Below are 27,875 nucleotides of genomic sequence, written 5' to 3' on the forward strand. Positions count from 1 at the left end.
GTAATAACGATGTATATGTCAGTATACATACTAATTTTTTCGATACGTTGTAGAAGTTACATTAAAACACTTTTTGGGAAGCATCATTTCTACATTATATGTATATACGTGATTTAGATAAACACATCACATCCGGTACGTAGACAATAATAATTTAGGGTAAACAAGAGATTAGAGACATTCAGTCTGTTTTCTGAAGTTATATGAAAATCTAGATGATAAGAATCTTTGTTGTGTTATTTCTTTTTTAAAAACGAACATAAGGATTTACTTCAAGTTCCAGTTAGTATCGAGACACGTAATTCATTTTCATAGGCACAGCATCTTTTACATATAGCAATTGTCATTCTCTTCGCTCTCTTCGTTCTACAATTATAAATATATTTATAAAGTAAATCAGAAAATAAGTTCTATATTTCTAATATTCTCTTTATGAATCTCTACAATTTCAAAATTATAAATAAATAACTCTGTAAACAAGAACTAGGGCTGCTATTTCTAATATTTTCTTCACGTACATGTCCAAAACAAAATAAATTCGTTGTAGAAGAAGTTTCATCAAAAATCAGTGTATGCGGTTTAAGAGACGACCCTTGGCAGAGTTAAAAGTTATCAGCAAACATAATATTTTTCGTGTCTCTAACAGCGAGTACAATCGTAGACAGAAATATTCTCCAACACTGCTTACAATCTCAGCTAGTCCAGCTTCCATTTTCGATGCATTTATTTTTTCAACCTTATGAGTTCACAATACACAGCACCGCTCGCCTCGGTATCTATTGATATTGGTGTCCAAGTTTGATTCTGCTTAAATCTTCTAAATACGATGCACCAGCAGCTACCACCACCAAGAGGAACAAATTTCGATTCCAATCTTCACGCCGCGTTGGACGAAAGTCAGCATCACTAACTTTGAAAATCAAGGAATATCTTTTGGTGAGAGGGTTCCCCGGAACGTTCGCACGACCCTACAAAACGAAATGAAAACTTTGTCCACAGACAACTCAGCCGTCGAATATTTTCCCGTTTCGGCCACACTGACGCGTATTCGTGTACACCGGAAATCAACAACTACATCGACGAACACTATCAAACGGACCTCTGTCCTGCAGAGTTCGACGAAAAAAATGAATGGCTCCCGAGCTTCGTTGAGACCGCCATCTCCGCCTCGAAGACAGTCTTCCCGAAACAACAAGACTCTAAAGATGTACACCAAGCAACAGCTGAAAGACACGTGTCAATCTCTGAGGTCCAGACACAAGCAATGCTTCTCGGTTGACAAGGTGTCCAATGTTTCTTCGAGTTTAGACAGGTGCAAACGGAGTCGTGAGAATGTGCATAGTCCTACCTTCAGCACTCCGGGATCGAAATTTGTTGGAACGAAGAAATCTGAAGTCTGCTCGAAAAACGACAGCCCTAAGACGCGTTTGTCAAACAGGAGGCTGGTCAAATTTGGAGAATCGACCGAAAAGGTTTCTTCAGTTGGTAGAAATTTAGTTGCACATACTTCGAAGAACCTGTATGACAAATCTCCGAAGACAGCAGTGTTGTCCAGGTGTCAAAAGGCTGTTAAGAAAACGATCGAAGCGCCTTCGACTACGAAGTCATCAACAGTGTCACCGTTGAAGCCATCTTCAGCAGTCTTGATAGACCTCAAGAGGTCTCGACCAGTAATCAGACAGCCCCCTAAATTTGTCTCGAGCAAAGAATGCTTGCGTTCTGTGACGTCGTCGTCTTCCGAAACAATCAGCGAAGTGAGTAAACGGAAGAGACCTCTCGAGAAACCCCAAACTATCGTCAGATCGACCGTACGCAAGCCCGAAACGATTCAAGTGAGTCCGAACAAGAAAAAACTTGAAACGAAGAAGAAGAAAGATAAAAAGTTAACGAATTTAGAAGCAAAGAGTCTAAAGAAAGAGAACATTGAGAACATGGAGCCCAATATAAGACAGAACGTGTCAAAGGATAGGTTCTTCCAGGATCTGTTCCTTAGGTCAATCCCTCCGACAGAAACCGTTGCTAGGAGATCTATAGTTCAGGAACGTGCTAGAATCTACCAGGAGAATGCCAAGGAGACTTACAAATCGGAACCAACACTGAAACCTCTGAGCATTTATCTAACTAACAAACGTTCAGTGTCGAACTCGAGGTTCAAGAATTGGGAGAGTAGCTCTTCCATCAGTAGTAAGCATGACGACTTCGGATCATCTACCAATTTGAGGAATCAGAGTCCGGATCCGGTGAAGATCAAGGAGAGGAGCTTAAGCGAGCCTCCACTAAAGCCAGTAGAATCCGACGAATCCTCCTCGGTGATCAGATCAGCTGCCTGTAGACGTCTGCGGAGCTTGAAACACGACAAGCCCGACATTCCCAGAGCCAGAAGCGCGGAAGGTTACCAGGAAAGATCGACGTTGGGATCAAATTCTTCACTGACAAGGAGCACGATGAGTTTGTCACCGGCTGACCGCGAGGATTATCATCAGTACATTCTAGGATTGTTGCATGGAAGGAAAAAGTCTGAGAGGTATAAAGAACTGCACGACTTTTATTCCAGTCTGGAACGACTCGGCGAACTGGAGAGGACTTTCTCTTCCAGTGACTTAGCAAGAATGAAGAGCGAGGATGTCATAGATTACGATCATTGGAAGAAGGTTAGGTCGCAAGAGAAGGCCGAAATCGAAATGAACAAGTTGTATGGAAAATTGAAAGCTGTTCAAAGAGATAAGGACTTTCTGTTTAGCACTAAAGATCTGGACAAGCTGAAATGGAAGGGTGACTGGGGTCTGAAATTCAAGGAACGCTCCGTGGAAGACATATTGCAGAAATTGAAGAAGTTGCAAACTGATGAGTCGGAGACCTCGAGGAAGAAAGAAAGTTTAGACTCGTACAAACCCCTCTGGAGGGGCAGGTCAGTGATCAACGTTGCGAGCACGATGCAGCAGAAGGCGAACGACGAACAAAGAAGCAAATTGGATCATCTGCAGAGGAATCTCGGAGGCAGTAACAAATTCTGGAGTAGCTTGTCGATCGAACAAGTGGCTACCTTGAAAAAACAACTAAATGAAATCTATGGCAGCGACCAACAGAAACCTACACCCAGTAAGGTGGATCACGACGTCCTCGATGCACCGGATCCTCTTTTAAAATACGAAATCGTGGTACCGGACCACGGTTCTCGAAACGAAGCAAACGGACTACACGTACGCTGTCACTCAATGATCGCATCCGACCCAGGTCCGAGCGACCGCAAATCGTCTTCCAGTTGTCCAGAATCCCGAAGAATTCCGGAAGAGCTGCGTGGCACTGCGGCGAGCCAATCAATCATGCCCGAGTCAGAGAAGAAGAGACTTTCGGTTACCCTTGGAAAGGAAGTCTTGGACAGAGTGTCCCAGAGAAGGCTCTCAGTGGCGTTGACACCCAAGGAGACTCGCGGTAACGTAGCCTCTATATTAGCTACACAGAAGATGCCTAAGGAGTCTGGCTCACCCAGCGTCATAAACACGTCACCCAGAAGTTGCTATTCCCTTGAAGCTGAAGGCTCCTCGAAATCGAAGAACGACTTCCTCCTGGTCCTAACGCCTAACAATAGAAGTCCAGCTGATAGGCAGCGAGTGGAGAACGTCCTTGAGGAATGGTCGAAGAAGCCACCCTTGTTAGCGATCACGTTACCACAGAGCAACGGTCAAGCAAAGACAGCAAACTCGAGCAGCGAACTGGACAGCACTACAGGAAGCTCCGATACCTCCGTGAAAACAGTGATCCAGAAGCCTATCGCGCCGGAAGAAGTACCAAAGAAAATCGAATTCTTTGAAAACGTGAAAGCAGAGACCAGTCCTCGAAGAGTGAAGCCAGCCAGATTGTCCTCGTCCCAGAGCTTTGCTGATTTGAAGGAGTTGTTCGGCGAAATCGAATCGGCCAGGTTTGCAACATTGCCCGGGAAGAGGACAGGAAGTAAAACGGGAGAGCTGAATGCCGTCACGCGACAGTTTCATTGCCCACGAGACCGTGAACGTGACAGGCCACGCAGCGTCAGTCCATATCGCGCTACCACGCGGTCCAATTCGTCCTGCAGTCTCGAGAGCATCTATCAGCGATGTTACTCGCCGGACCCGGGCAAGTATTGGCGGGCCTACCAGAAGCTGATTAAGAACGGGACCGTGAAGAAGCTCCGAGTGAAGTTCGAGAGCGCTGAAGACATCTCCAGCGGCAAGGTTCAGCCTCCGAAGAGGTTCCGCAGCGATCCTGAATTAGCGCGGAGTCTGCTGAGCAAAGTGGATCAGTGTAGAACGTCGAGGGCTCGCGAGTTGACAGACGTGGCTTGGCTGAGGCGGAAGTATGAAGCTAAGAGAGGCAGGAGAGGTGAGTCGCCGCCTATTCCACGCGTTCCGTTGAAGAAAGAGGACTTGTCGATGCCTCACATCGATGTCATCAGCAAGACAGCCGAGCTGAAGGATACGTTGGGTCCGCAAGCTGTCATAAATGGCCTGGTCAGGAAGGCAGAGACGGAAGAGCTGGAGGCAAGGAAGCCGGTCGGTCGCATGAGGAAGAAGTTCGAAGAGTTCGGCCAGAAAACTTCGCTCCTGGGCGAGATGTTCACCTCGTCGCCGGACGTGCACGAGTTGAGAGACATAGCTCCATATCTGGCTGGCCGTTGGGTGGCGCACAGGTATCCCAGTCGAAAAGATAACATGCGCTCGCTATCCTCGCCACCTGACCTCGCTGGAAGACAATCCCCCTCGCAGAGCAGTGGTCGCTCGAACGTGAAGAAGACAGAGATCAATGAGGAGAAGAAGATGGGCAGATTGCGGACTGCTTCGACCAAGGAGCCGCCGAATCAACAGTTTGATCCTGACAAGCACAGGCCCAGGTTTAGGTACCAACCTCCTCCGCCGACATCCTCGGGTCCACTGCGTCAGAAACACAGTTGGTGCTCGCCGATTCCAATCTACACCGCTCGACCCACTGTTACTTTCGAAGGTCTGAATGGAAGATCGCAAACGGTAGCTTCTGGAATGCGTTGATAATCGCAGACTACGCCGACGCATTTTCCCTTGTTCCTATCCCTGTATTTTCCAACGGTTTCATTCTTTACATCATCTTACTCCTCGCTCGCTTCATTTGTCAGAAGACAAGGAGCTAGGTGTCATGACTATTCCGTAATTAGAACAGTTCACCGTTACCGGATTAACATTGAATCCACTTTTGGTCACTATTGTGCTATAGTTCGTACGAAACGAAGCAGCCTAGTTACACTTTCGATCGTTTTCCGTACGATAATCTGGGAATTTTAAATTCTACGTGACACAAAATGCTAATTTCAGGAAACGCAGTTGCAGTGGTTAACTGCAAAATTAAAAATTCAAATCCCAGTTGAAAAATTTCGGAAATTTCGTTGTCTCCGATTTCTTGGTGATTCGTAAGAGGATCTTTCGAATACGAAGTTTCAAGATTGCGTTTTTGGACGAGAAATCAGTTCGAGATACCGATATCGATCGATGCCGAGCGATAGAGTTTCCCTCATTAACCAAAAATTTGATCGGGTGTTCACAGTAATTCTCCACGGCAAGTGATTTTCGTTCGTTTGTTCATCGTAGCGCGGCTAATTATTATTTTCGTTTTTTTTCGGCTATAGAATACTCGAACGCACCCCCGCCGCCACCAAAATCTCAACATCACAGAGACGACTGCCAAGGTAACGCTACATGCTGATCATGTTTTTTTTTAGTTATATTCATTAACAGTGTATTTAAGAGGGTATATTCCCCGTCAATTAGATTCACGATCATCGATGCAAGAGCTTCGTATTGTGTTGGCAATGGGCCACCAAATCGTTGTGTTATCAAATGTCAACGCTAATGGTTCAAACAAATGATTCTTGCTGTTCTGATAATTAGCCAGCGAACTATGAATAGCAAGAATTATTTTAAACAATTCATTCAACGGTTTAAATGTTATTTATCTGTATGCTAACGAATAATGTTCATCAAGACGCTTTCACGAGCCTAGATAGCTTGTAACTTCTGTTCATTTCGCATCACTCGAGTTATTTTGGAGAAGTGCAACTGCTGTTGGATGAAACAGAGCATGAAATTTGCTCGTTATGCATGACATAAGATGCCATCTTTTATGTTGTGGGGGAAGAGGAGCGATTGTTTTGCAGTGAATGAAGCATGATCACGAGATACGTAGTATTTTGTATTCGGCTATTTGTTATGGAAAAATAAAAAGTAACACAATGGCATACATACAGCTAACTGAATCGATCTCACGATGCGATGATAAAACGTTAACATCTGCGGAGCATAACAATTCTATAGTGCTTAACGCAATTGTTTCTCGTATACCAAACACGAGAGTGAATATTAATATCAGCATCCTATTAAAATTAATATTGATTCAATAAAAAATTATTGCAACCCAAAATTAATTATTTGCCGTAATTTGACAAGCATTCTTATTTTCTGAAACGTTCCAATATATCTTACAGTATTAATAATTTAATATATTTTTTTTAAATAGTTTACTTCGAGAAAGTTGTATGAACACTTTAATTATTTTTGCGAATCTTGAAGGGAATAAATCATTGATTGAGAAGTGTTTATTTAATTTCAAACGGCGCACAGCAGAGAGAGATAACTAATATCAAATTCTTCTTGATAATTATCGATAATTTTGTTCATATTATCTCGTTCATGAAATATTTATAGCCGATATCAATATAAATTGAAGAACATCTGACACAATGACCTTAAAGTGAACATCAGCAATTCAGTCATTTTTTAACACACTTAAAATCTACGTTTATAGTATAATTTTTGCAATACCAGTTATACGTAAGAATATGCAGGTCTTGAGACCACATAAACTCTTTTCGTTAATCGTTATTTTCTTATTTTCGATACTAGTAAAGATTATGTAATTTTGATGTTCATTGTGAGTAAAGTACACCTTGTATACATATTGCCATCGAGAATTTCTGCCTAATACGTTTCAGTAACAACACAGTTTAGATCGATATCAACATACCGTAACAATGCCTTCAATTCGTCACATATTTTGCACGTATTCGAGATAGTTATGCCACTAAAGGTATTTCGCTATTACAATAGTTAGATTAATATCAGTTTTAAGATAAACAAGTTCTCTTACATATGATGCAATAAATTGAATGTTTAAAATATTTTTGACAATAAGAATAAGTAAAATGATTATATATATATATATATATTGGTAATAATATATATTATTTTCAATAATTCTTGCTTCTTGTACTCTATTGACAAACAACGGAAATAACACCATTTTTCCCATAGAAATTCTCAACACACAGAGACAAGAGAATCGAACGGCCTTGTTTGCAAGCGAAATAGATAACACGCTCTTCATACACACACTCGAGACATTGCAAGGTTAATTCGTGTAAACGAAACCTTGACAATCTTGAACTCTAAATATAACTGTGCCCGTCATTGAAATCATTGACGTCCGAAAAGCAGTGAGTCACGTTATGATATCGATTGTGTACTAACTTATCTAATCTCCACTGATAACCGATAACACATTTGTTGCTCAACTTAATTTGTTGAAGATACGACATTTCGCACAACTGGATAAGAGGCACACAAGTTACTATTTCCTTATACGAAAGCAGAAATTCAAAATACAAAATACTTGAAAATACAAAATATAACAAATAAATAAATAGATCTACAATAGTATCTAGTTGCATGTTTACGTCTTTTGCAGAAATAAAATAAAAGCAGAATCTAATCTTAGTATTAATCTTAAACTCTTGTTATTGATGGATTCGGCTTATCGATGCTTTTGCTGTACTGTTTAGTAATTGCCTGCGGATTTTTAAGCGTTTATGGCACTTGCAAGTGCGTACAATATAAGACAAAGTCTGCATTAACATTAACAGCATATCTACCTTGTTTTTAGCATAAGAAATCATTTTCTTATGAAAGCATAAATTCGTACAAAGATTCATTTACATGTGGACTCAGTGTCGTTTCAAAACCAATTTGGGTAAACCATACTTCATTAGAATCTGTGGAAATTATAAAATAATTAGGGTAATTACTATGATAAACTATAACTGTGCAGTTTTAGTGACTAAATTGTTGTTATAGGATTTTGAAATGAAAAGGTTCACATTCGCTACATTTTTTGAATAAGTCATATTTTGCAATAAGTTGTATACGTTAAACCAGCACGAGCTCACATATTTTTTAATCTTCTAGAATGCTGTGTAACTTTAAAAACACGTACTAATTTATTATGGCGTTTAAATGTATCTTCACTTTTAGCTACAATATGGTAAATGTATTTTATTCTGATGTTTCATAACCAAGAAACTCATATTAAAAATGATCTTGGTGATTTATATTTAGAGGTTGATAATCTAAGTTACGTAACTTACTTTGAAATAATATTAACAATTTAGACTGTAGCAGACATTGGCACATTTGAAATGACATTACTCGTAATACTATTTCAAGTAACATGTTATTTTATTTTACAATTATTTGAAATAATTATAGAGTTAAAGTTAATGTTTGGGACTGTTTTACACCCGTCTGCTTTAAACAAATTATTGTGAACATGTCATAAAATAAAACCTTTTTGTTCAATATGATTTTCGCCATTATTTCTTTTGGCCAATTTGAAATAATGAAATAACGAAACATTTTATTATTTGAAATCGCTTTACCTCAAATGAATCGATATTATTCTTATTTTCGAATAACGGTTTGAAATAAATCATTTGAAATAGTTATTGTTCATTTTTATTTTAAATAAAATTTGCCTCGGTCTGGCCTATAGGGAATTAAAATTATAGAAATTTTATAGTCTCTTACATAAAAAATTCGTGAAAAAATTCTTGACATCAATACATCAGAATAAAAATGACGAAAAGTCTAAATAAATGTTTCTATAGAACTAGCGCTCGGTGCAGCATTAAAAGCTAGATAGAACATCGCGCAATAGTAAAATGACCTTCCAGTTGTGAACCGAGATTAAATTATGACATAAGAACGCAGTAGACCATTTACTCCAGTCGAATTGATTCGAATGATCGTCGTGTCAGTGGGCGAATAGAAATTCGAGCGTTCTCAGCAAAAATAGAGATGCATCGAGAGGTGGAATCGCTTGGAAAGTGGAGGGAGTGCGAATCGGCTCGTTTCGCCTGTTCACGGCGAAGAAGAACCGTTGTTTGTGACTGGCGAGTTCAACGTGCACACGCGATAACTTTATCAACCGATCATCGCGGCTAGACGCGTTTCCAGTACGCTTTTCCGTCGTGCACCGTATCATTTCGCCGCGCTGAATCGCGATTTAGTCGCGAACCGACGCGTCGAACCGTACGACGCTGTCAGAAATCGCTCGCGATCTCTTCGCCGTCGAACGCGCTAAGTTTTCGCGAGACGATTCACGAAACGCGTCGCTCTAGTGTATAGAAAATAGTGGAAAAGTGGAAAATAGTGGAAGTATTGAGTCGCTCGTGGTGCTAACGCGTTATAGTTCGAGTGTCTGCGGTCGTGTTACAAGTTAATAGTTGTCGTGAATGTCAAATGTGAAGTTCCGAGCCGTTTTTATTGAGTCATCCGCAGCATGTTCGATGTATGAATTTTTCGATGAACGCTGTCATAATTCTATGCATAATACTTACGTCAGCTCCGTTGTCCTAAGTTTATCTACACGTCAGCGTGTTATTTCGGTTGTACATCGACTGGTTTTCCTTAATAATTCGAACGGAAGCATAAGTATGTGCGCGAGAATTAATACGAACTGGTATCACACTTGCAAATCTGAATATCCTCCGAGATTATGGTCCGTGACAAATAAGTCATCGTGTTGCAAGAAATGTTGAGTGTCTTTAATCATTTTATATTGCGATCAAGATTAGCCTTTGCGAAACTCAAATGAATGTGTCGGTGCAATAGCATTTCTGTTCGTTATTGCAGAAATACCTGGAAAAGAACTTACGAAATATTTAGGAAAAAATTTTTTAATTATTTTACAATATTTATGTTGATCATTTCTATGATATTTGAGGTATAAATTTTACAGCGGACACCGTGTATATGGGATTATGCGGATTTATTCTGTGATAGAATGTAGCGAAAGTTGAAAAGAAAGAATCAACCTTTCATGCAACTTTGCTCGTTCATTTCAATAATTTCTGTATTTTAAGCTATTTGCACACGTTTTTATTAATACTGACATAGTTGATCTTATTTTTGTGGTTTATTGCACGTAATTGAAATATGTTGTTTTTAAATATATACTTTAAAAAATGTGCTATTATTTACTAGGTTAATACTATATGTAACTTAATGCCGATATATTATATTCATTCATGACGAATAAATGAAATTTAAAATAGTAGTAGATGAACAAATTTTTAAGTGTAATTTCAATGTAATATTTTCAATCCATTAATTGTTTCTTATAATTGAAGCAGACAGTTTTTACTTTTCATGAAAATGTGCATTTACGAAGTACGTGACATATTTTAATAATCTGTTGAATAAAGCTGTAGAATTACGAACGAAAATCGTGGGATTTGATGAAGGATATCGCGAACCCTTTCCGGCGGAGAAACTTCGCGACCAGTTCCTTTCGATCAAGTGCAGAATTAATTGCGTGATAATCAACGATAGGGAATAGAAAGTCTGTTTTGGTTGAGCAACCGGTGGCCAGGTTTTTAATTAATATCCTTAATTGCACAATAGAAGCACCGGCGTTGATAAAAAGTAGTAATTGATACAATCACCAGCCTTTTGTATCGCTAATTAATGCCTTCGAGTAAAAGTCAAAAAGCTCGAGGAAAATTGAACGATTCGCGTAAATGGTTAGCAATTATCAAAGAAAATTGGTCGTAGAAATCTAATTTTAATGGTACCCATGTTACGAATTAGTATCGTATTACTCGTAATCGGTTACGTGTTCTTTAAGTCCTTTCAGTAATTAGCCGAATACAAACTAAATGGATAGTTACGTTTTGATGTACAATTAATTAAATAAAATTACTCAGTAATAATTCTTTCCTTTTCAATGGAAACCTTTCTGTTACTTTTCACCAGAATATAATTGAATTAGGTTTAATTTTCTTTTCACGATTTAAATACGTTTGCTAAACAGTATAGTCTTTCAATCAAGAGTTAGAAAGTATTCGCTTCTCCTTCTTTTATTTTAGGACATCATGCCTGTTGATGATTGTGCAAATTTCAATTTTGCAGACTGTACCAGAATCGCGACTATAGTTTCTCTTTAGAAATTTAATTCGTCAATCGAGAAATTCATGAAGTTGAAAGTACTCAAATAAATTGTTTTTAATATTCCTCTAATTCTGTATAGATAAAGTTATTCGAAATGTAACACATACATAGAGCATCATTAGTTTGTTAAATTTTGGTAAAATTAGATCCAATTAGTTTCTATAGTAAGTGATATTCCGTGAATCCAATGTGACCTAATGTGTGAATGAGCGACTGCTTTATAATGGATATCTTTGGTCGCAAAAATATAATTTATCTATGTTTTGATAACGGTGGTTGAAATTAAGTAGTTACCGCAACGGAACACGATTACATTGTTACGCTCAGAGACGAAATCTCCCCTTGAGAAAGGTGTAAAGCTGCACGCTCATAACTGGCATTCTATTCAAATTAGGAGTCACATCCCGGCCTGTAGTGTGGAATTGTTTGTTCACGAGGAAGAACCGCACTTTTTATCGCAGAACGATTTCACCTACTCTAATGATCCACTTCTTTTACGCAGAATCCGTGTAACACATTATTCGAATGGTTCTCATGAACAACATAAGGAAGAATATTGATCTGAGGAAGAATTTCTTCTTGATACATCGTGCATGTTCACATGAAATTTCTTCCTTATACATCTTCGTAATGCGCGAGAGAAATCGAACCATCTGCGTGTACCCTTTACTAGTTGAACACAGGCTCCATAGAATTTTCCATTCTTTTTTCTCCTTTGGATTAATTGTTAGCAATCGTTGCTGCTGCACCAATTATTTTCAATTATTTGTATAACATATTTATCAGTATCAATTGCAGTAAGGAAACTCCAAGCCTTGTTTATTAATAACAATAATTGATATCATAATTAATGTAATAAAATGTTAGCAATTTAAGAAATCAACAAATTAAACAATTTTTAAATATGCCAGCAGCAGAACAATATTATAAAAAATTTGTTTAAACTTATTAAAACTAAAGACTACGCGGATTTTATGCATTTATGGCAGAAATGGGTAATTGAAATACAAAACAAAATACAAAACGTTACGTCATTTTACGCAGTTTCTATTTTACTTAGAAACAATGGAAAGCAAAAACAAAGAACAAAGGATATAAAAAAAGAATGATCAAAATCTTCTCACTGTTTGTAAATATTCATTTGTCAATTGTTAAAATTATAAATATTCTACTCAAATATTTTACAAATGATCAAGATGAATAGAACATCCTTCAACTTTAACACGTTTTTGTTAATATAAAAATAACGTTCACTGTAATTCACATTTATTTAGCGAAATAACGTGGTTGTAAAGTCAATTAAAGAGACTCAACACCTTCTGTTATATAATATGTTGAAAAAGGCAGCAGATAAATTATTTTCATTTTTCGTTACTTGGACGAGGAAAAGAAAACGGAAACTTTCGAGTCTATGAAAACGCGAATGCCGCGGATTGCAAACTTCCGGCAGCTTTGAGCCTTGTCAGACAAGATCTTCACGTGCTGTGCAACCACCGTAACGTCCGTTACTATCTTTCAAAACAGATTTTCGGTGTAACAAATAATGCTTAACCGTGGAATTAGCAAAACCCACGGGACTAGCAAAAACATTGAATTGATTTAAAGCTTCTTGTTTTCAGTTTCTAAATATATATATCACGTGCATCAACATAAGTCGCATAATTCAGTGTCTCGTTTGAAAGAGAAATGCACTAATCGACATATTTGAAATTAACTTTTAGAAAAAACCTTTTGCAAAATCTTTTCAGAGCAAATAAATATTAAAAGTCCTGAAATATTTAAATGACTACCACAATTTCAATATTCTACTTATCTAAAACAAAGAAAAAATTAATTTTGTCACTTGATACGACCGAGTTTATGGTCGATTCCATAATAAAAGGTTCTGAAGAATACGTAATATTTTGTACATCTTTATTTTAATTTTTCGTGGACTATAAAACAGGAATAAGTAAAATGATCATTAAGTTAAGTAAACAAAGAAGGAAATTATTTAATTGTTACCATCTGTAGCAATAGTAACAGATGTATTAGAAGTACACAGTAAGATTAACGTCAATCGGTCGAGTAGATATTGAAACATTATGGCAGCTAATAAGTGAAAAATACTGTTTCACCTATTTTTTTTTAAATTGTAAAAAAGATCTATTCTTTTTCTATACCAAAATGCTTCTTTAAAGAAATCAATAACACCTATTTTCAAAATTATTCGACCTTGTCCTTGTGACATTGTTCTAAACTATCTTATCCTATTTCTATCAAATCGATATTCGAAAGTACTGCTAGTAATTCAACTTGGAAAGCATGTTTCATTCTAGTTCAGATCTATTATTAGTTTGATTGGAAACTTGTTAATGAAATGGAAACGCTTTAGACATTTGTATGACTCTCAAACATTTTAAGTACATGCATATCTTTTAATACCATTTTATAATTAGATTTGAAAAAGAAAATTCTTTTTTCGTTGCAATATTATTATTCTTTTATTATTAATATTACGAGATAATTCTATTTCATTTTTTATTTTTGGTACGTGTATGCAAGTATTTACGTTTAATATGGATAAATATTTCTGATTTGATTGCAAAAAAGCAATTTTGTATAGAATATTCATTAGTAAACAGCTTAACAGAAATTAATTCCTTCCTTTTATAGAAAAGGTAATATCTCGCAATAAATTCATACAACTGATTAAGAATAACAGTTGATTACCCAGTGTTGGTGTTCCCGATATACATAATCTCCATCGTCGTAAATATTAATAATCTGCAGTGAATTTTAAACAGATTTCTTAACAATCAATTTAGTGCATCTTCATAATCCACTACGGAAATAGTGCATTAAACGCAGTCTAATAGAAGTAGATGTACACGAAACGACATAACGCTGGGAAATGTAAAATTGATCTACTGCTTTCATTAATGCTACGTTAATTACGTCTGCTTACTCGGAAAGAATTATAATTAAAATATGGATCTGACGTTTGTACGACATTATTGTGGCAAGCAAAAATATTACATTTCGTTGAACATTACTAAATTGCGTTTGCAAATTCAATTGTTATGAGTATAATCGAATTGATACCTAATTTTGACTTTCGTAAATATTTTACATTGTTAAATTGCAATTTAGAATGAAAAATTGAAAACTAATACAAACTTTGGTTGAATTTGTTCAAACTACAATTGATTTGCTCAACTTACATTTTAACACTGTAACTACCAAACCGGTCAAAATGACTAATTCCTGCTTTTTCTTTTACGATTATTGAAAACTGTTTTTGATAAAATTTTTATTCAAACGTATACAGAGTGTCTCATTTGAGTAACGCACTCAATCACCATTGCAAGATGTTCACCTTGAAACAGAGTAAGTTTCATTTGGCACATTGGGACACCCTGTATTATAATTGAAATCATACAACGTTTGTTAGGCTTCGTTATTATGCTATTTTTATTATAGTGTTCATAATTTCAAGAATTTTAAAGTAAACGAGTGTGGAAATGATCATTTCGATCGGCACAATAGATTGTGTTTATAAAGACAATGGAAAAACTTGCCACAGTCAATGTCGTTCCACTCCATGCATTTACCTTCGTAACAGTGCTTCCAATGAAACAATGGAAATTCTGAATTGAACGATGAAAGACACCCAGTGAAAATGTCGACCAAAAATCTATCACGCGTCCAGGATCTCGAAAAGAGTCCCGAGTGGACGAGTCTGGCCGACGAGATCAACGACCTTGAGAAGATGTGTCGTCTGAACAACCACCGACATTCCAAGAAACCATTGCCGAAGTACCAAAACTACGAGAGACATTCGGTGCCACAGGTGCAGAAGGCGACGTCTGTCTGGATCAACGACTTCGAGAATCATCGTCAACCGTCGCCGGACCGCTGGAACTGGAAGCCGAAAACCGAATTCGAGAGAAGCTACTTCTTCGACGAATACCAAAACCAGTTTGAGGAGAACACGCAGAAGCCGTACAGCTTCTCCGAAGAATGCCAGCGAGACCAGGGCAGATCATCGAACGAGGAGAAACTCTCGAGCTCTACTTACAAAGGCACCCGAGAGAGACTCCACGAGATCTTCGAGCGGAATCGTTACCTCAGAAGACAGTTCTTCTCCAACTACGCAAATGACTACCCGAAAGACTTCGAGACCCGGAAGAAATACAACGGATTTGGTAGCACAGAGACGTTGACTAGTCAGAGCAACCAGTCGTCAATCAGTAGCATAGACAGGAAGCCCCGAAGTCGAGTGAACATCACGCCGGAGCTGGAAGAAGAAAACTCCCTCAGAGATTATTCGAAGACTACTTTGTCGAGCTTTCGCGACGTTCCTAAGAGCTGTCTAAGCCCAGACAATGCTATTGTCTCAGGGACGGATTTACAGCCACGAGGAGTCGCGGAAGCGACTCCAGAGAACGCGAAACCGAAAGAACGTAGAAACCTTGTTGACAATGACACGCCGAGTCGAATTCACTCAGTTCATCGATTTTCCAATCGACAAGCATCGGGGAATATCGCAGATGCCAAGAATGACTCAGCTAAGACATCTCGCAATATTTCCGATATCGAAGCAACAAACAAATTGTACGGAAAGTACGAGTCCGAAATCTCGAAACCGAAGAGCCTCGTCTTCGATGCAGGTTCACGAGAGAAGGAAAATAAGAGTTACTATCAACAGAGTCTGTGCAAGTCGCTACCAAATCTATCTTTTCTACAAAATGCTCGTCCCATTGAGGGTAAAGTTACGACGTTTAAACGCAACATGGATTTCACCGAGAAATTGAGAGAAAATCATGGTCGTTTCGCGTCCCAGGCTGATCTGCCGAGTCTCTCACAGAATATGAGCCTGCGGAGAGTGAAGATTACGAAGATCCCGGCTCCTCTGGACCTGTCCAAGGTGAACGAGGAGTTTGAGGAGCTGCAAGCGCTGGAAAACGTCAACGTATCCTTGATTCGGGATTACGATCGCCCTCTGAACGGTTTGCAGACCGTAATCAGGGAAGATTGCTCGGACGAAGACGACTGTAAAGAGAATTCAACCAACTCTTTTCGAGAGGAAGCTTCCGTGAAGTATCAAAATGGAAAAGGGGACGTTTGGTCCACAGTGAAGGAACTGCAATCGCCTCAGCTCGTGTACAACTCGAAAAATTCGATCGTCGATCCACGGCCAGCTGAGCTCGCCGGGGCTTTGTCCGATCAGGTGAATTCGATCAGCGGAGCTTCCGGGACCGGAACCACGCTTCCTTCAGTTTACGGACCGATTCCATACAGTCAGTAGACACGCACATCATTTTTCGTGATTACATTCTCTTTCTAAGTTACAATAGATTTCGGTGAATTAGTTCTAGGTTGTTTGAAAGTGGCAAATTGTTAGAGAGAGGTGACTAGAAGGGAAGCCTCAAATAAACAGTTAAAATATTGATGATTTTCGGCAATTTTTTTTTAATACATACAGTTTTTTCGTTACATTTTATCGACTGAAATAATAAATATTTTTCACGATAGAACTAGGCGTCGTATGAACCTACATGCTATTTCAAATAATGTAAAAGGAATGATAATACGCAGCTCTGAAAAGGGAGTGATTTTTATTAAAATAACAATTCTTGTTGCATTTTTTTAAGAACTAGATTTTGTTTCACACGACATGTAGCTCAATTATTCTTGTTCTTTTTGGAGAAAAGGAGGATATCCTTCTGGAGGTTAAGGATATTTTCGCGTGAAGAAAAAAAGAGATTAATCTCTTTTATTGTATGAATTAACACCAAACCTATCGAAACCTAAAAGTAACTAATGTGTGTTGCTTTATAACGACGAAAGAATTGTATTTATTTAAACCTCTCGCCATTTTTGTTATAATGTCTTTATAGTCTCAGCAACTTTAAAACAAAAAAAGATTATGTTTAAATATGAAAATATTTATATTTTAAAAAATCTGTCGAAAGTGCAACTGCTGTATGTGTCACAAGATTCAATTTCACATACATAAAATGCATCGAGTCATGTAAAATGAAAATACTGTAGGTCAGATAAACTATTTTGGATTTAGAGCTATTACGATTTCGAGTGCAAGAGTGCTTTTGTCTCTTTTAAGTTCTTTTCACAATATATCAGGCTGCGACTCGTTACCAATTTAAAAAGGTTGTCAAACAAAGTTGTAGTGACAGTTTTAACGGAACTGTTTGACACATAGCACAAAACCATCTTCGTTGTGGTTCTAAGACTGATAAAACTAAATTTTATCTGACTACTGCAATGTTTAACGAAGTCAATGAACCTTGTGATTGGATGACGATATAGAATGTTCGCCAATTTCGATAACTCATTAAAAACTTTAAATGCACTTTTCTCGAAACTACATCTTCTTATTTTGAGCGAGCAATAACTTGAAAACTCGATCAATTGCAAGCACAGCTCATTCGATTCATTATAACATTGTTCAAATATTATACCAATAACGTTAACATTCTTCTTTAACAAAATAAAGTAAATCTTGTTTAATATGAACGAGCTTATTCTTTTTTTTTAAGCATCAGTATCCATTCAATTTTTTATGTTCCTTTTTGTAAATTGGTATAATTTGTAACAAGCCGACATGATTGTACGCTGTTCAATAAATAAACAAATACAACTGAAAAAAATGATTGCTTGTAGATTATTGATTCATCTATAGAACCCAGGAAAATTTATTTCCATATTATCAATAGTTTTGTAAAAATATTTCTGTAAAGATTACTTACTTTTGTATTTATTTATTTACCAATGTTTTGAACCAGATAGTTTAATGACATAATGTAGGATTGTTATATGTACATATGCTCGATATTAGTTATTAACAATTTTTGAAATCTCTTACTGAACACTGTTTAATGAAATTATAAATTAATCTTTAGGCTTTTGTAGATGTTACGCAAGAATCCCTCTTAAGTTTTAATCGATAATCGTGCGCTTTTGTGAATTATACACTAAAATATTTTAGACTGATGGAAACGAATTCATAGTTTCTTGCGAGACTGGCCTCGAGTAACAAGTGAGAATAAATTAATTTAAACGAATGGCGGTAACATTTTCGTCTAATATGTGTATACAGGTGAAACGAATGGAATTAGTTACACTCTGTGAGTGTGCGGAAGCAATTTAAAGGCTCCATCTGTACGAATTAATTGAATTAATTATTAGTGAAATAATTTACGGAAGTTCAGTTATGAGCTCTACAGGATCGTGTAAAATTTATTACGGAAAATGTAATCCCGTTTTCTTTGATTTATGGATGAACTCTATGTAGTTATAATTAGTTAATAATATTTTCCGTAACTCGACAATATCTTTGAATTCCTTTGATGAGGATAAAAAAAGAAACCTAAGTTTAGCTTGTAATGATGTTATAGAGTAAAAAGCGTGATTGAACAATTAGTTTTAATTGCATATTTCGAAGCAATGACGATTAAATGTAAAGTGGTGATATATTAATTATACTCTGATCGCATCTTATAATTAGCATTTCACGGTGTTGCGTTTACTTTTTAATTTAATATATGTATAGCTCTGTACATATTAAGCTAATAGCGTTTCGATAACGTTTTAATGAATATTCATAAAATTCAAGCGCATGTTCGAATACAAATATTTATGCATTTGCAAGTGCTTGACAGTAAAAAATGACCTTTACATTAATAATCAGTAATTCTTCTCCTTTTCTAAACTGTTTCTGAAGTTAAAAATTCAATGTTAATATCCTGCTAAGTTTACCATTAATTAATTATAATTTCTATTAGAAATCAGCCTATTTGATCATTTTTCTAATATCGTAGCACGAGGACAAGTATATTATACGAAATTTAAATAATTAGCGTATACCCACGTGCATGTAGATCAGTATTCTAGATAAGCTGGGACACGATACACGATATGCAGATACACGTCTCTCGTTTCGCGAGTGTTATCTTACAGGGCATGGGATTTCAGAGTCGTAGTGATAAATAATTACAAATTTAAATCTTAATTCATAATTAACACTGAATAGAGTTAGCAAATAATCTCGTTACGTTAATTTTGAATGATTTACTACAATTTTCGTGTGAATTTTAGCAAGAAAACAATATTAAACGTGGCTGACGAACTTCCAATCAACTATTTTGAAAATAAAGACTGAAACTCTTTTTTAAATTCTTTAAAGTTACGTTCGATGCTTTTGCTTAAAGGCTACAAAAAGAGGTATGAAATTATGACATAATACAAAGCAAAGATCTTTCGAATAAGAAATGGAGTAACCTAAGTCAATAATAATGCAAAAATTTTCGAGGAGTAAGAACTAATCAATTAATTGATGACAATCGTTGCCGAAGTCGTTGAAAATTAAACCTTTGTTTGTTGTATTTGGTATGGTGATCTTTATCATTATTAAACAATCAAATTGGTGTACAATCGTTGCTTTTACACTTTCCATAGATGAATCCTTAAAAATGTAATTGAAATATAGTTAATGAAAATCGAATGTTACAAACAAATGTATTAGATGACAAGACGAAATGTTAAAATGCTGACCCTCAGTTATAATATGTAATAATTGCACTGCCGATATTTATGCAAATTCTAATTTTCATACATGATTTTACAAAAATTAAAATTCAGGAAAAGTTTCCTTCGCCAACTAAAAGATTACTGATTGTAAAACGAAGACAATAGTCTGCACATATCATAAACGCATAAAAAAGCCAACAGTAATAAAATTCTTGCTTAATCGAGTATCACTTCTTTGCATTAATTACTATTTTTAGTTTGCAATGATTAATCAGTCTAAAGTCTTTGATGAACAGAAATAATGTTTGTAAATTTCGCTGGAAAATTGAGTGGTTTTTGACTAAAGAGTCGTACAGTAACACTTTTAAAATAAATTTAACTTACTTCAAGGAAAATGCGAGATCGTGATCGCCGCGGCGCGGTGGTGGTAGCGATGAATGGAAGTTTGTTGTCTGGTTAATATCGATTAATTGAAAACAAAGAGTAATAACGGTGGTTCACTGTCGCAGAATCACCGAGGCGTTACGTGGAGGGCGAGGTGACGATTCACTACCGTTCGCCAGTGCGTACAGAGGCGAAAGAGCCATTGAGCGAGGAAGAGCTCACTCGCCGGAGTGCAGAGAATATGCGACGCGTGTATCAAGAAGAACGTCGTCGCAAGTATCTCCAAGAACTGCACGATATTGATTCACGACGGCACACTGACAACTTCATGTAAGTACTGTCACTTGTCATCCGCTTATTTGTCTGATTCGTGGATCGTATCACTGCCGCGGAATAGGGACGACTGTCATGCTGACATCGAGCATTGTCTCCTTGGATTCCTTAAAAATGAGCAAAATAACTGAAACGTATGCAACTTAGTTTTTGTACGCTTTCACGACAGTCAGCAGATCGTAAAACTTAACGTATTGATCTGTGCGGATATGGTTTTCCAATGATAGTGAACAAGTGAGCAAAAATGATTCCTTAGTTTAAAGAAATTATAAGAGTTAACTTATTTACTATTTTTGAAACGTATCGAATTTACTAAACACGAAACCGCGTGAGAGAATAAAACTGTTGAGTGATCCATATAGAGGAAAATACTCGTGGGATTAAAAAACCAATATCACGAACTTGGAAAGAACGATTTAATTTTCTTATAAATTGAATATAATGATTTTATATCTTGTACTGTGTATGACTGTAGGCAAATTTTCATAAGAATTTATCGATTGCATTTTTTTCACAATTTTCTACGGTAAAGAAAATTAAACAAACTATGTTCATCCTGATCGAAATTTTGTGAATTGGTATTTTAGAAAAGTAACAATAGTCGGTCCATCACATCGAGCTTTCATCACCGATAATTGTGTTCATGACTGAAGCTTCATTTCTTCGTAGATCATGCGAATAATTTTGAAATCATTCGAGTCCAAATATATAATTTGTTTTCTTTTTGCAATGATTATTTTCGTTCTTATGCAAATTTCGTACTCATTGTAATCTCTATTTCAGACGATGGCAATTTATAGTATAAAGCTTTTGTCAAAAAATATCGATGCTTTTATAGAAAGTTGGTCCATTGTATGTAGCAACTTTTTACAATGTCGAGAAGAAATACAATTTGGTATCACCAGATTGCACATACCTGTGCGAGCACAAGAGGAAGTAGAGTCGAGTCGAAATTAATCTCTGTTAGGGGTCGTAGGCTTTAATTAATGCAAGACTTAATTGTAGCGTACATATTTGTAAATGCAAGTCAGATAATTGTGAAAATAACGAATGCATAAAATCCATCACTGTGACTCAATACTCTCGTAACTGTTCATGACATTACGATTCTATCTAAGCGTTGACCCTGATCCCGAGTTGTTACATTCTATACGTCCACATATGTACACACGGCAGTTCTCGGTAATCAATACGCTGTTCGCTTAAAATTAATATGTAACAAATTTTTTTAACTTTCAAAAAGAATGATTTTTAAACATTTTACAGCGTTTTATATGACTTGCACCGGATTTCGACGTTTCTCACCGTTTTAGATACGATACTCGGTCTGTCAAGGCACTTTTGTTTATTTCCATTATTTTTTTCGATTGAAGATGTTTGGCTTGATCGTCTTCCTACGAGATTAGGGTGGTCTCGCACGGAAAAAGTTTTGTTTCAACTTTTTCTTCGAACTTTTGGCAGTATTTTTTGCTGTTTTCGTGTTTATTTTCGTTTAAAAACGTTTAGCTTGGATTTTTCTCGCGGTATTCGATAAAAGAAGGTTGAGCCGGTAATTTTGGCGTTTGAATAATCAAAAAGAGTGATTTTTAAGCGTTTTACGGCGTTTTAGGTGATCCGCATTACGTTTATTGTTTCTCTAAGCCTAAAATTATCGATTTCAGACCATCCCAGAAGTCACCGATTCCACTGAACCGTTACGACGACTTTGTTGACGATCTCAGCCACAGAAGCAGATCCCAGGAGCAAACACCGGAACCGCGACTCGTAGCGAGAGCACTTTACAACTTTATCGGGCAATCTTCGAGAGAATTGAATTTCCGTCGCGGTGACATAATATTTGTGCGTCGCCAGGTAGACAAGAACTGGTACGAAGGAGAACATAATGCCATGATCGGATTGTTTCCGTCAAATTATGTTGAGGTAACACTGCTAACTGAATTACGCGCCGTTTCCTTACGTTTCTCCACGTTTACTGTTTTGTAACTACCAATTTGCATATTGATCGATAACTGCTCCGAGCCGGTTGTTAATTACCTGATTTCTTGTTCGCCAACAAAGTTTTCCACGGGACAAAGGTTTAGTTGAAATCATTCGTTAGAATTCTAAGCTTCCGAGTATAAGACACAGCAAGCGACGCTGGAAATAGACTTTCTATCCCCTTCGGTTGAATCCTTACAATTTTACGTGTACACGACGTATTCGAAAATAAATAGCTTTTCACGTGTGTTATAGATTTTACCATATGATGGCATGCGAACCACGCCAAAGAAACCCTACGAGGGACAGGCACGCGCTAAGTTCAATTTCGTTGCTCAGACGAATCTCGAACTGTCGCTCGCTAAAGGTAAACCATAATGTTTCAAACATTCGCGTTACTGAAGTTAAGCATGTCATTATTTAAGAATAGGTAGTTTAGGTGATTCAACTTTAAGTGAAGTTTATGCAAATGCATATTTTTATAGGAAATAAAAAAAAACTTTAAAATCTCAGACGCGATTACTTTAAAAACTGTTACATTCACAGCGTCAATGAAAAATCGATATTGAGTTGTGAAACAAATGGAAAAAGTTATCGACTATTGAGTTGTGAAACAAATGGAAAAAGTTATCGAATATTGATTTGATCAAGCTGTTTTACTATTCATTAAAACTGTTTTTACTGTAGCATCGATGCAAACATAAAATTTACACAACTATATGCGCTCGCAATTATTTTGAGTCGAATAAACTCTCCGTGATTTCAAATGGCGTTGAAAACGTGTAATTTTAAACGACTCAAACGAAACGTGAATATTATTTGGTAGGTGAAATCGTCGTCTTGACAAGAAGAGTCGACGAAAACTGGTACGAGGGACGAATTGGAACTCGAAAAGGGATATTTCCTATATCTTACGTGGAAGTTCTAACAGAGCCAGGTCTCAGATCAGGTACCAATCCAGATTTTCATAAATCAGTAACTTAACGTTCTAATTGATTTTAAGCTTGATTTAGTAAAATTATTTTCGACGAATATTGACGTCTTTGAATGATATTTGAATAAGCAACTGCATACCAACTAATAATTAATTACAGAAACACCGACACAGAGCAAGCCAGTTGCTTCTCCAGCGGCGCACAGCCTCTTAGCAAATGGATCAGCCGGAGGAAAAATGAGTATGGGACCTCATCATTACATGCCGTCCATACCGGTTAATATAAACACAACCCAGCCCCATTACAACTCACTGGTAAGTAATAGATCTAATTTTCCAACTCTAATGATCCATACATCCGATGGAGTTTTACATGTAACTTTCTCTACATTTCTTACTTATTCACTTTTTCTCCAATTAATATACATCCTCTACAAAAGTACTTGAACGCTTATAGAAAATTAAATAAATTTGAAAAACCGATAGAAAAAATTGTTATTTTAAATTTATTTCTGAATTGATTATTAACAAGTACATATACTTATCCATTCATTGTATTTTTATGTGGAAAATACTATAAAATGCGTGGAACCAAATATATATATTTTACGGTATAATAAAAACAATATTGATTTTACAAAAGAAAATTAAATATTTATTAACATTTATTAACATTTATTAACATTTCTATTATTTCTAATAGTATTTGGTTTCATGCATTTTGTAGTATGACACTAATTGCATAAGTGATAAATACTTAGAACACATAAAACTCAGATACATTACCTAAACGGAATGAAAAATTACAATTTATACTATTAAGTAGGTGTCCCGATACTTTTGGAAGAGGGTGTATATATTATTCTAATTATATGAATTACCCTATAGATCGTTTGTAAAAAAAACGTAGAAGCATAAATCAATTAGCCAAATCTATCTAATGCGCATATCAAATTTAACTGACAATTAACAAAGTCTTTAAACTATTAATAATTCATGTTATATTTCGTTCCGTACTATTTTCAGCCACGTATGGGAGGGAGTAAATTGCATGTCACGCAACTCAACGAAACATTGCATATCAACACACACTCTGAGCAGATACCGTAAGTTATCATTTAAAAAACACATTATTAATAATGTGCAATTTATTGGTACATAAAAGCAAATTTTCCGTTCAGCACGTAAACGATTTTCTCTTTCCAATTACAAGCGACGAGAGGAAGTTGTAGATAAAAGAAAACACTTTTAATTAAACGAGAACAATTTTAATTGGATTATATTATAATCCAAACATATAACATTCATTAAGCTACGTTGCATCATACAACAGTATATCTTCCTTGTTAAATAATTACGAAACATGAAGATTATAGCGTTTGCACAGTAATATTATTTATGTTTGAAAACTCAAATAAATACGCATTACGATTTTTATGAAAAGAGGAAATAAAAACATTGTGGAATACACGCTTATAATTATTATCGCATCGTCTTTATTCAACTCGATGGGTTAATTACATGGATGTTCAAGTTTTAATTTGTTTGCCGAAGGAGTTAATTTAATTCTTACTAAAACGAGTGATCGAACTTTTCATAAATATGGATTCCATAAGTTTTAATTTACAATTATCGCAGAAGATCGCGAATTAACTATGTTTTAATGAAACACGAATGATTGGCACGTTTCAGTAGAACGGTAAACGTGAACCTGTAATCATAGACTCTTTAAATTATACGAGCTAAACATTTTCAAAATTGTCCTAAAAGTGAAATTATGCCGAGGCGTTACTTTATACAGTTCCGAACGAAGTATTACTTCACTTCTGCTATGAATACATTTTCTTATTTCTTCGTCGCAAACCTTTTCGTACCGACTCGCTGACTTTACTATTTCATTGAGCTGTTACCTTTAAGTATACCCTGAACCGAGTCTCCCACGAGCATAGCCAGAAAGGTATATCGAGAGCAAAAACCATAAAACAGAATGTGGAAGTCCACCGTTAAGAGTGAGACTTTATAAGAGGAGTCGTACCCACAAGAGTTCTCGCAATATCGGCTTATGCCAGTTCAAATGGGGAAAGTCGTAACAGTGGAAGTACTTTCTTTTTTCATCCTGAGAAAATTCTAGACGGTTTCATAAACAATCTCACTTCTTGATTTGCAGTTCGCCGAGAAACGTCAACTTTTGAACTAATTCTTTCAATCAATATTCGATTATTCTCTTCTATAATTGTTCTCCATCTGCTCTCTAGTTTTTAATAGGTTCCGTTTAGAATCCAGAAGTTATTATTTATAAAAATATTGTTTATTATTTTAAATTATTGTAATATTTTTTAAATATAACAATAAAAATTAAGTTGCGCTTGTTATATTGTTTACCCTTTTAAAAGGGTAATATTTTGAATTATTTTGTATAAATATTTATATTTTGTAGAATTATTTATCAGATTGAATTATTATCATTAGTTTTTACGATCTTGTTTTTGTACTATTCTCTATTATTGACTCCATTATCGTCACTTTATTTTTTCATTTTGATTACTTATTTCTTAATATGACATAGAGACTTGTCTCTTATCGATTAAATAAACCAATTATTATCATAATAGAGTGTACAGCTCTTTTCTACGGAAAGGCGGACTGTATAAAAAAGAGTTGGCAAATTTTATTTTAAACAATAAATAACAAATTACAAATTAAATTTATATAATTAAAAAATCATTTGAATAATTCGACAAATGATTCATTTCTCGTCAATTTATTAATCAAGCATATCAACATTTACTTGAATGATGCGCTTGTGATTTCAGATATCGAGCCCTCTATCCTTACAGACCTCAAAACGAGGACGAACTCGAATTGAAGGAGGGAGACACGGTGTACGTGATGGAAAAGTGCGACGACGGTTGGTACGTCGGCTCAAGCCAGAGGACCGGTTACTTCGGAACTTTCCCGGGCAACTACGTGGAGAGATTGTGAGGAAGGACATCGAGCCGCGATTATCGAACTAAAAGTTACTTCTACCAAAGCACTAAATCGTTAGTATAGACGAGTCTTCATCGTTCACGCGTCGACGACAAGGGACAAAGAAACAGTCTTCCTTCTAACCAATCACGACGTCGGCATGTTGCCGACCGGCAACGATTGTCGTCGATTTTACCAAAAACCTTAACGTAAAGTTACCTAATGTGTAAGTAGTGTATGATAACGATTATATAGTTATTTATTATACCATTCACGAGGGCGAAGTCTGGCGGACGTTGTACGATATATCGGAATTAAAAGAAAAAAAAACAAAAAAAAAGAAAAAAAAACAGAAACGAGTAATATTCGGCGATTGATGGTAATTAAAGGAATCGAGTCGTTAAGTAATTCGTGGAACAACTGTTCAAAGGTATGGTACTTCAACCTGTGGACGCTTGAGGTTTAAAACTTCCGTGCACGATTCTAGAACATTGGTCTTCTTTTAATTGTAATCTAGGACGAGAAATGTTTTATCGAGATTGGTATGGATCCAGATTTTTCTTAGACGAATAGAGGAGCGAATAGTTCGGGGAACGCGTTTCCTTCTGTGTTTGGTATCGTAGACAAAAACAGCCATGCTATTGTTATATTCATCAGTATCGGTAAGGAATTTCTAATTGAAAGTTTGCCTTCCCAAATTAATATTTTTGTAAAGATTATTTGTACCCAGAGTTATATATGAATTATATAATGTATAGAAGGTTTACATATACATACGATATAGTTACAATGTTAATAGAAAACTATTACTATAAATATCATTAACGACGTAATTACCTAATTGCACGTGTTAAAGTGCACAACATAATCAGACTACGTTTAAGACTTTCGCCGATATCGCAATTATATATCATAGTGTCATCGGAAAGATTGCGTTGCATCGACAATTTCTCGAAAATTATAAACGTTTCGCCAGGACGATACACCGACAGCCTATTCTCATGACTAGGAATAAAACTAATGTGGATCCACTCGGAAAACAGACAATACTTACTAATATCGTAACTTTGTAGAGCAACAAAAATGATAATGAAATGAGAAATGAAAACGAACACGTAGCGAGGGCATTAATTCAACGAATTGCGGCTAATAATCATTTTAACTATAATTTTGGATCGAATACCCATGTCTATGCTGGTGTGTTTCAGAATTCTAGGCACAGAACCGATTTGTGAATCTCTTAAAAAAGGAATAAAGAAAATTTTAATAAGCCTCTGCTTTCTTATTAACGAACCCATGGAAGCCTATTTCTAATTAAAGTAATTACTACTAACAAACAGACAATTTTGTTAGCTTTATCGATAATGTAATAGCATGAGAATACGATTATTTTGTTTCTGCTAAGACATAAGCAACAGAGATATAAACATCTCTACCGCATATTTTTTCAACGAATAAATTGG

At 36.1% G+C, this 27,875-nt stretch overlaps 1 protein-coding gene and 1 long non-coding RNA gene across 13 annotated transcripts in view; one reads left to right on the forward strand and one right to left on the reverse strand.

Annotated features, from left to right (window-relative positions):
- LOC117219478 (uncharacterized) overlaps positions 1-20,341 on the reverse strand; it is a 48,431-nt gene extending 28,090 nt beyond the window's left edge. The window contains exon 1 of the long non-coding RNA XR_013032831.1: positions 20,202-20,341. This is a non-coding gene — a long non-coding RNA (uncharacterized LOC117219478). The remainder of the gene's footprint in view (positions 1-20,201) is intronic.
- CAP (Cbl-associated protein) overlaps positions 1-27,682 on the forward strand; it is a 133,850-nt gene extending 106,168 nt beyond the window's left edge. For 8 of the 12 annotated variants that reach the window (XM_076519349.1, XM_076519350.1, XM_076519354.1 and 5 more), the window contains 9 exons: positions 1,000-4,977; positions 5,633-5,692; positions 20,327-20,531; positions 22,196-22,454; positions 22,767-22,878; positions 23,338-23,460; positions 23,606-23,760; positions 24,472-24,551; positions 26,259-27,682. In XM_076519349.1, the coding sequence (XP_076375464.1) occupies positions 1,000-4,977; positions 5,633-5,692; positions 20,327-20,531; positions 22,196-22,454; positions 22,767-22,878; positions 23,338-23,460; positions 23,606-23,760; positions 24,472-24,551; positions 26,259-26,427 (5,141 nt within the window). In that variant the 3' untranslated portion in view covers positions 26,428-27,682. Of the gene's footprint in view, positions 1-999; positions 4,978-5,632; positions 5,693-5,774; positions 6,244-7,313; positions 7,496-14,889; positions 15,165-20,326; positions 20,532-22,195; positions 22,455-22,766; positions 22,879-23,337; positions 23,461-23,605; positions 23,761-24,471; positions 24,552-26,258 lie in introns of those variants that run through there. The other 4 variants (XR_013032829.1, XM_076519358.1, XM_076519359.1 and 1 more) reach the window with 4 other exon arrangements.
- The last annotated feature ends 193 nt before the right edge of the window (positions 27,683-27,875 follow it).

This window comes from Megalopta genalis, chromosome 2 (genome assembly GCF_051020955.1).
Source record: "Megalopta genalis isolate 19385.01 chromosome 2, iyMegGena1_principal, whole genome shotgun sequence".
Taxonomy (NCBI): domain Eukaryota; kingdom Metazoa; phylum Arthropoda; class Insecta; order Hymenoptera; family Halictidae; genus Megalopta; species Megalopta genalis.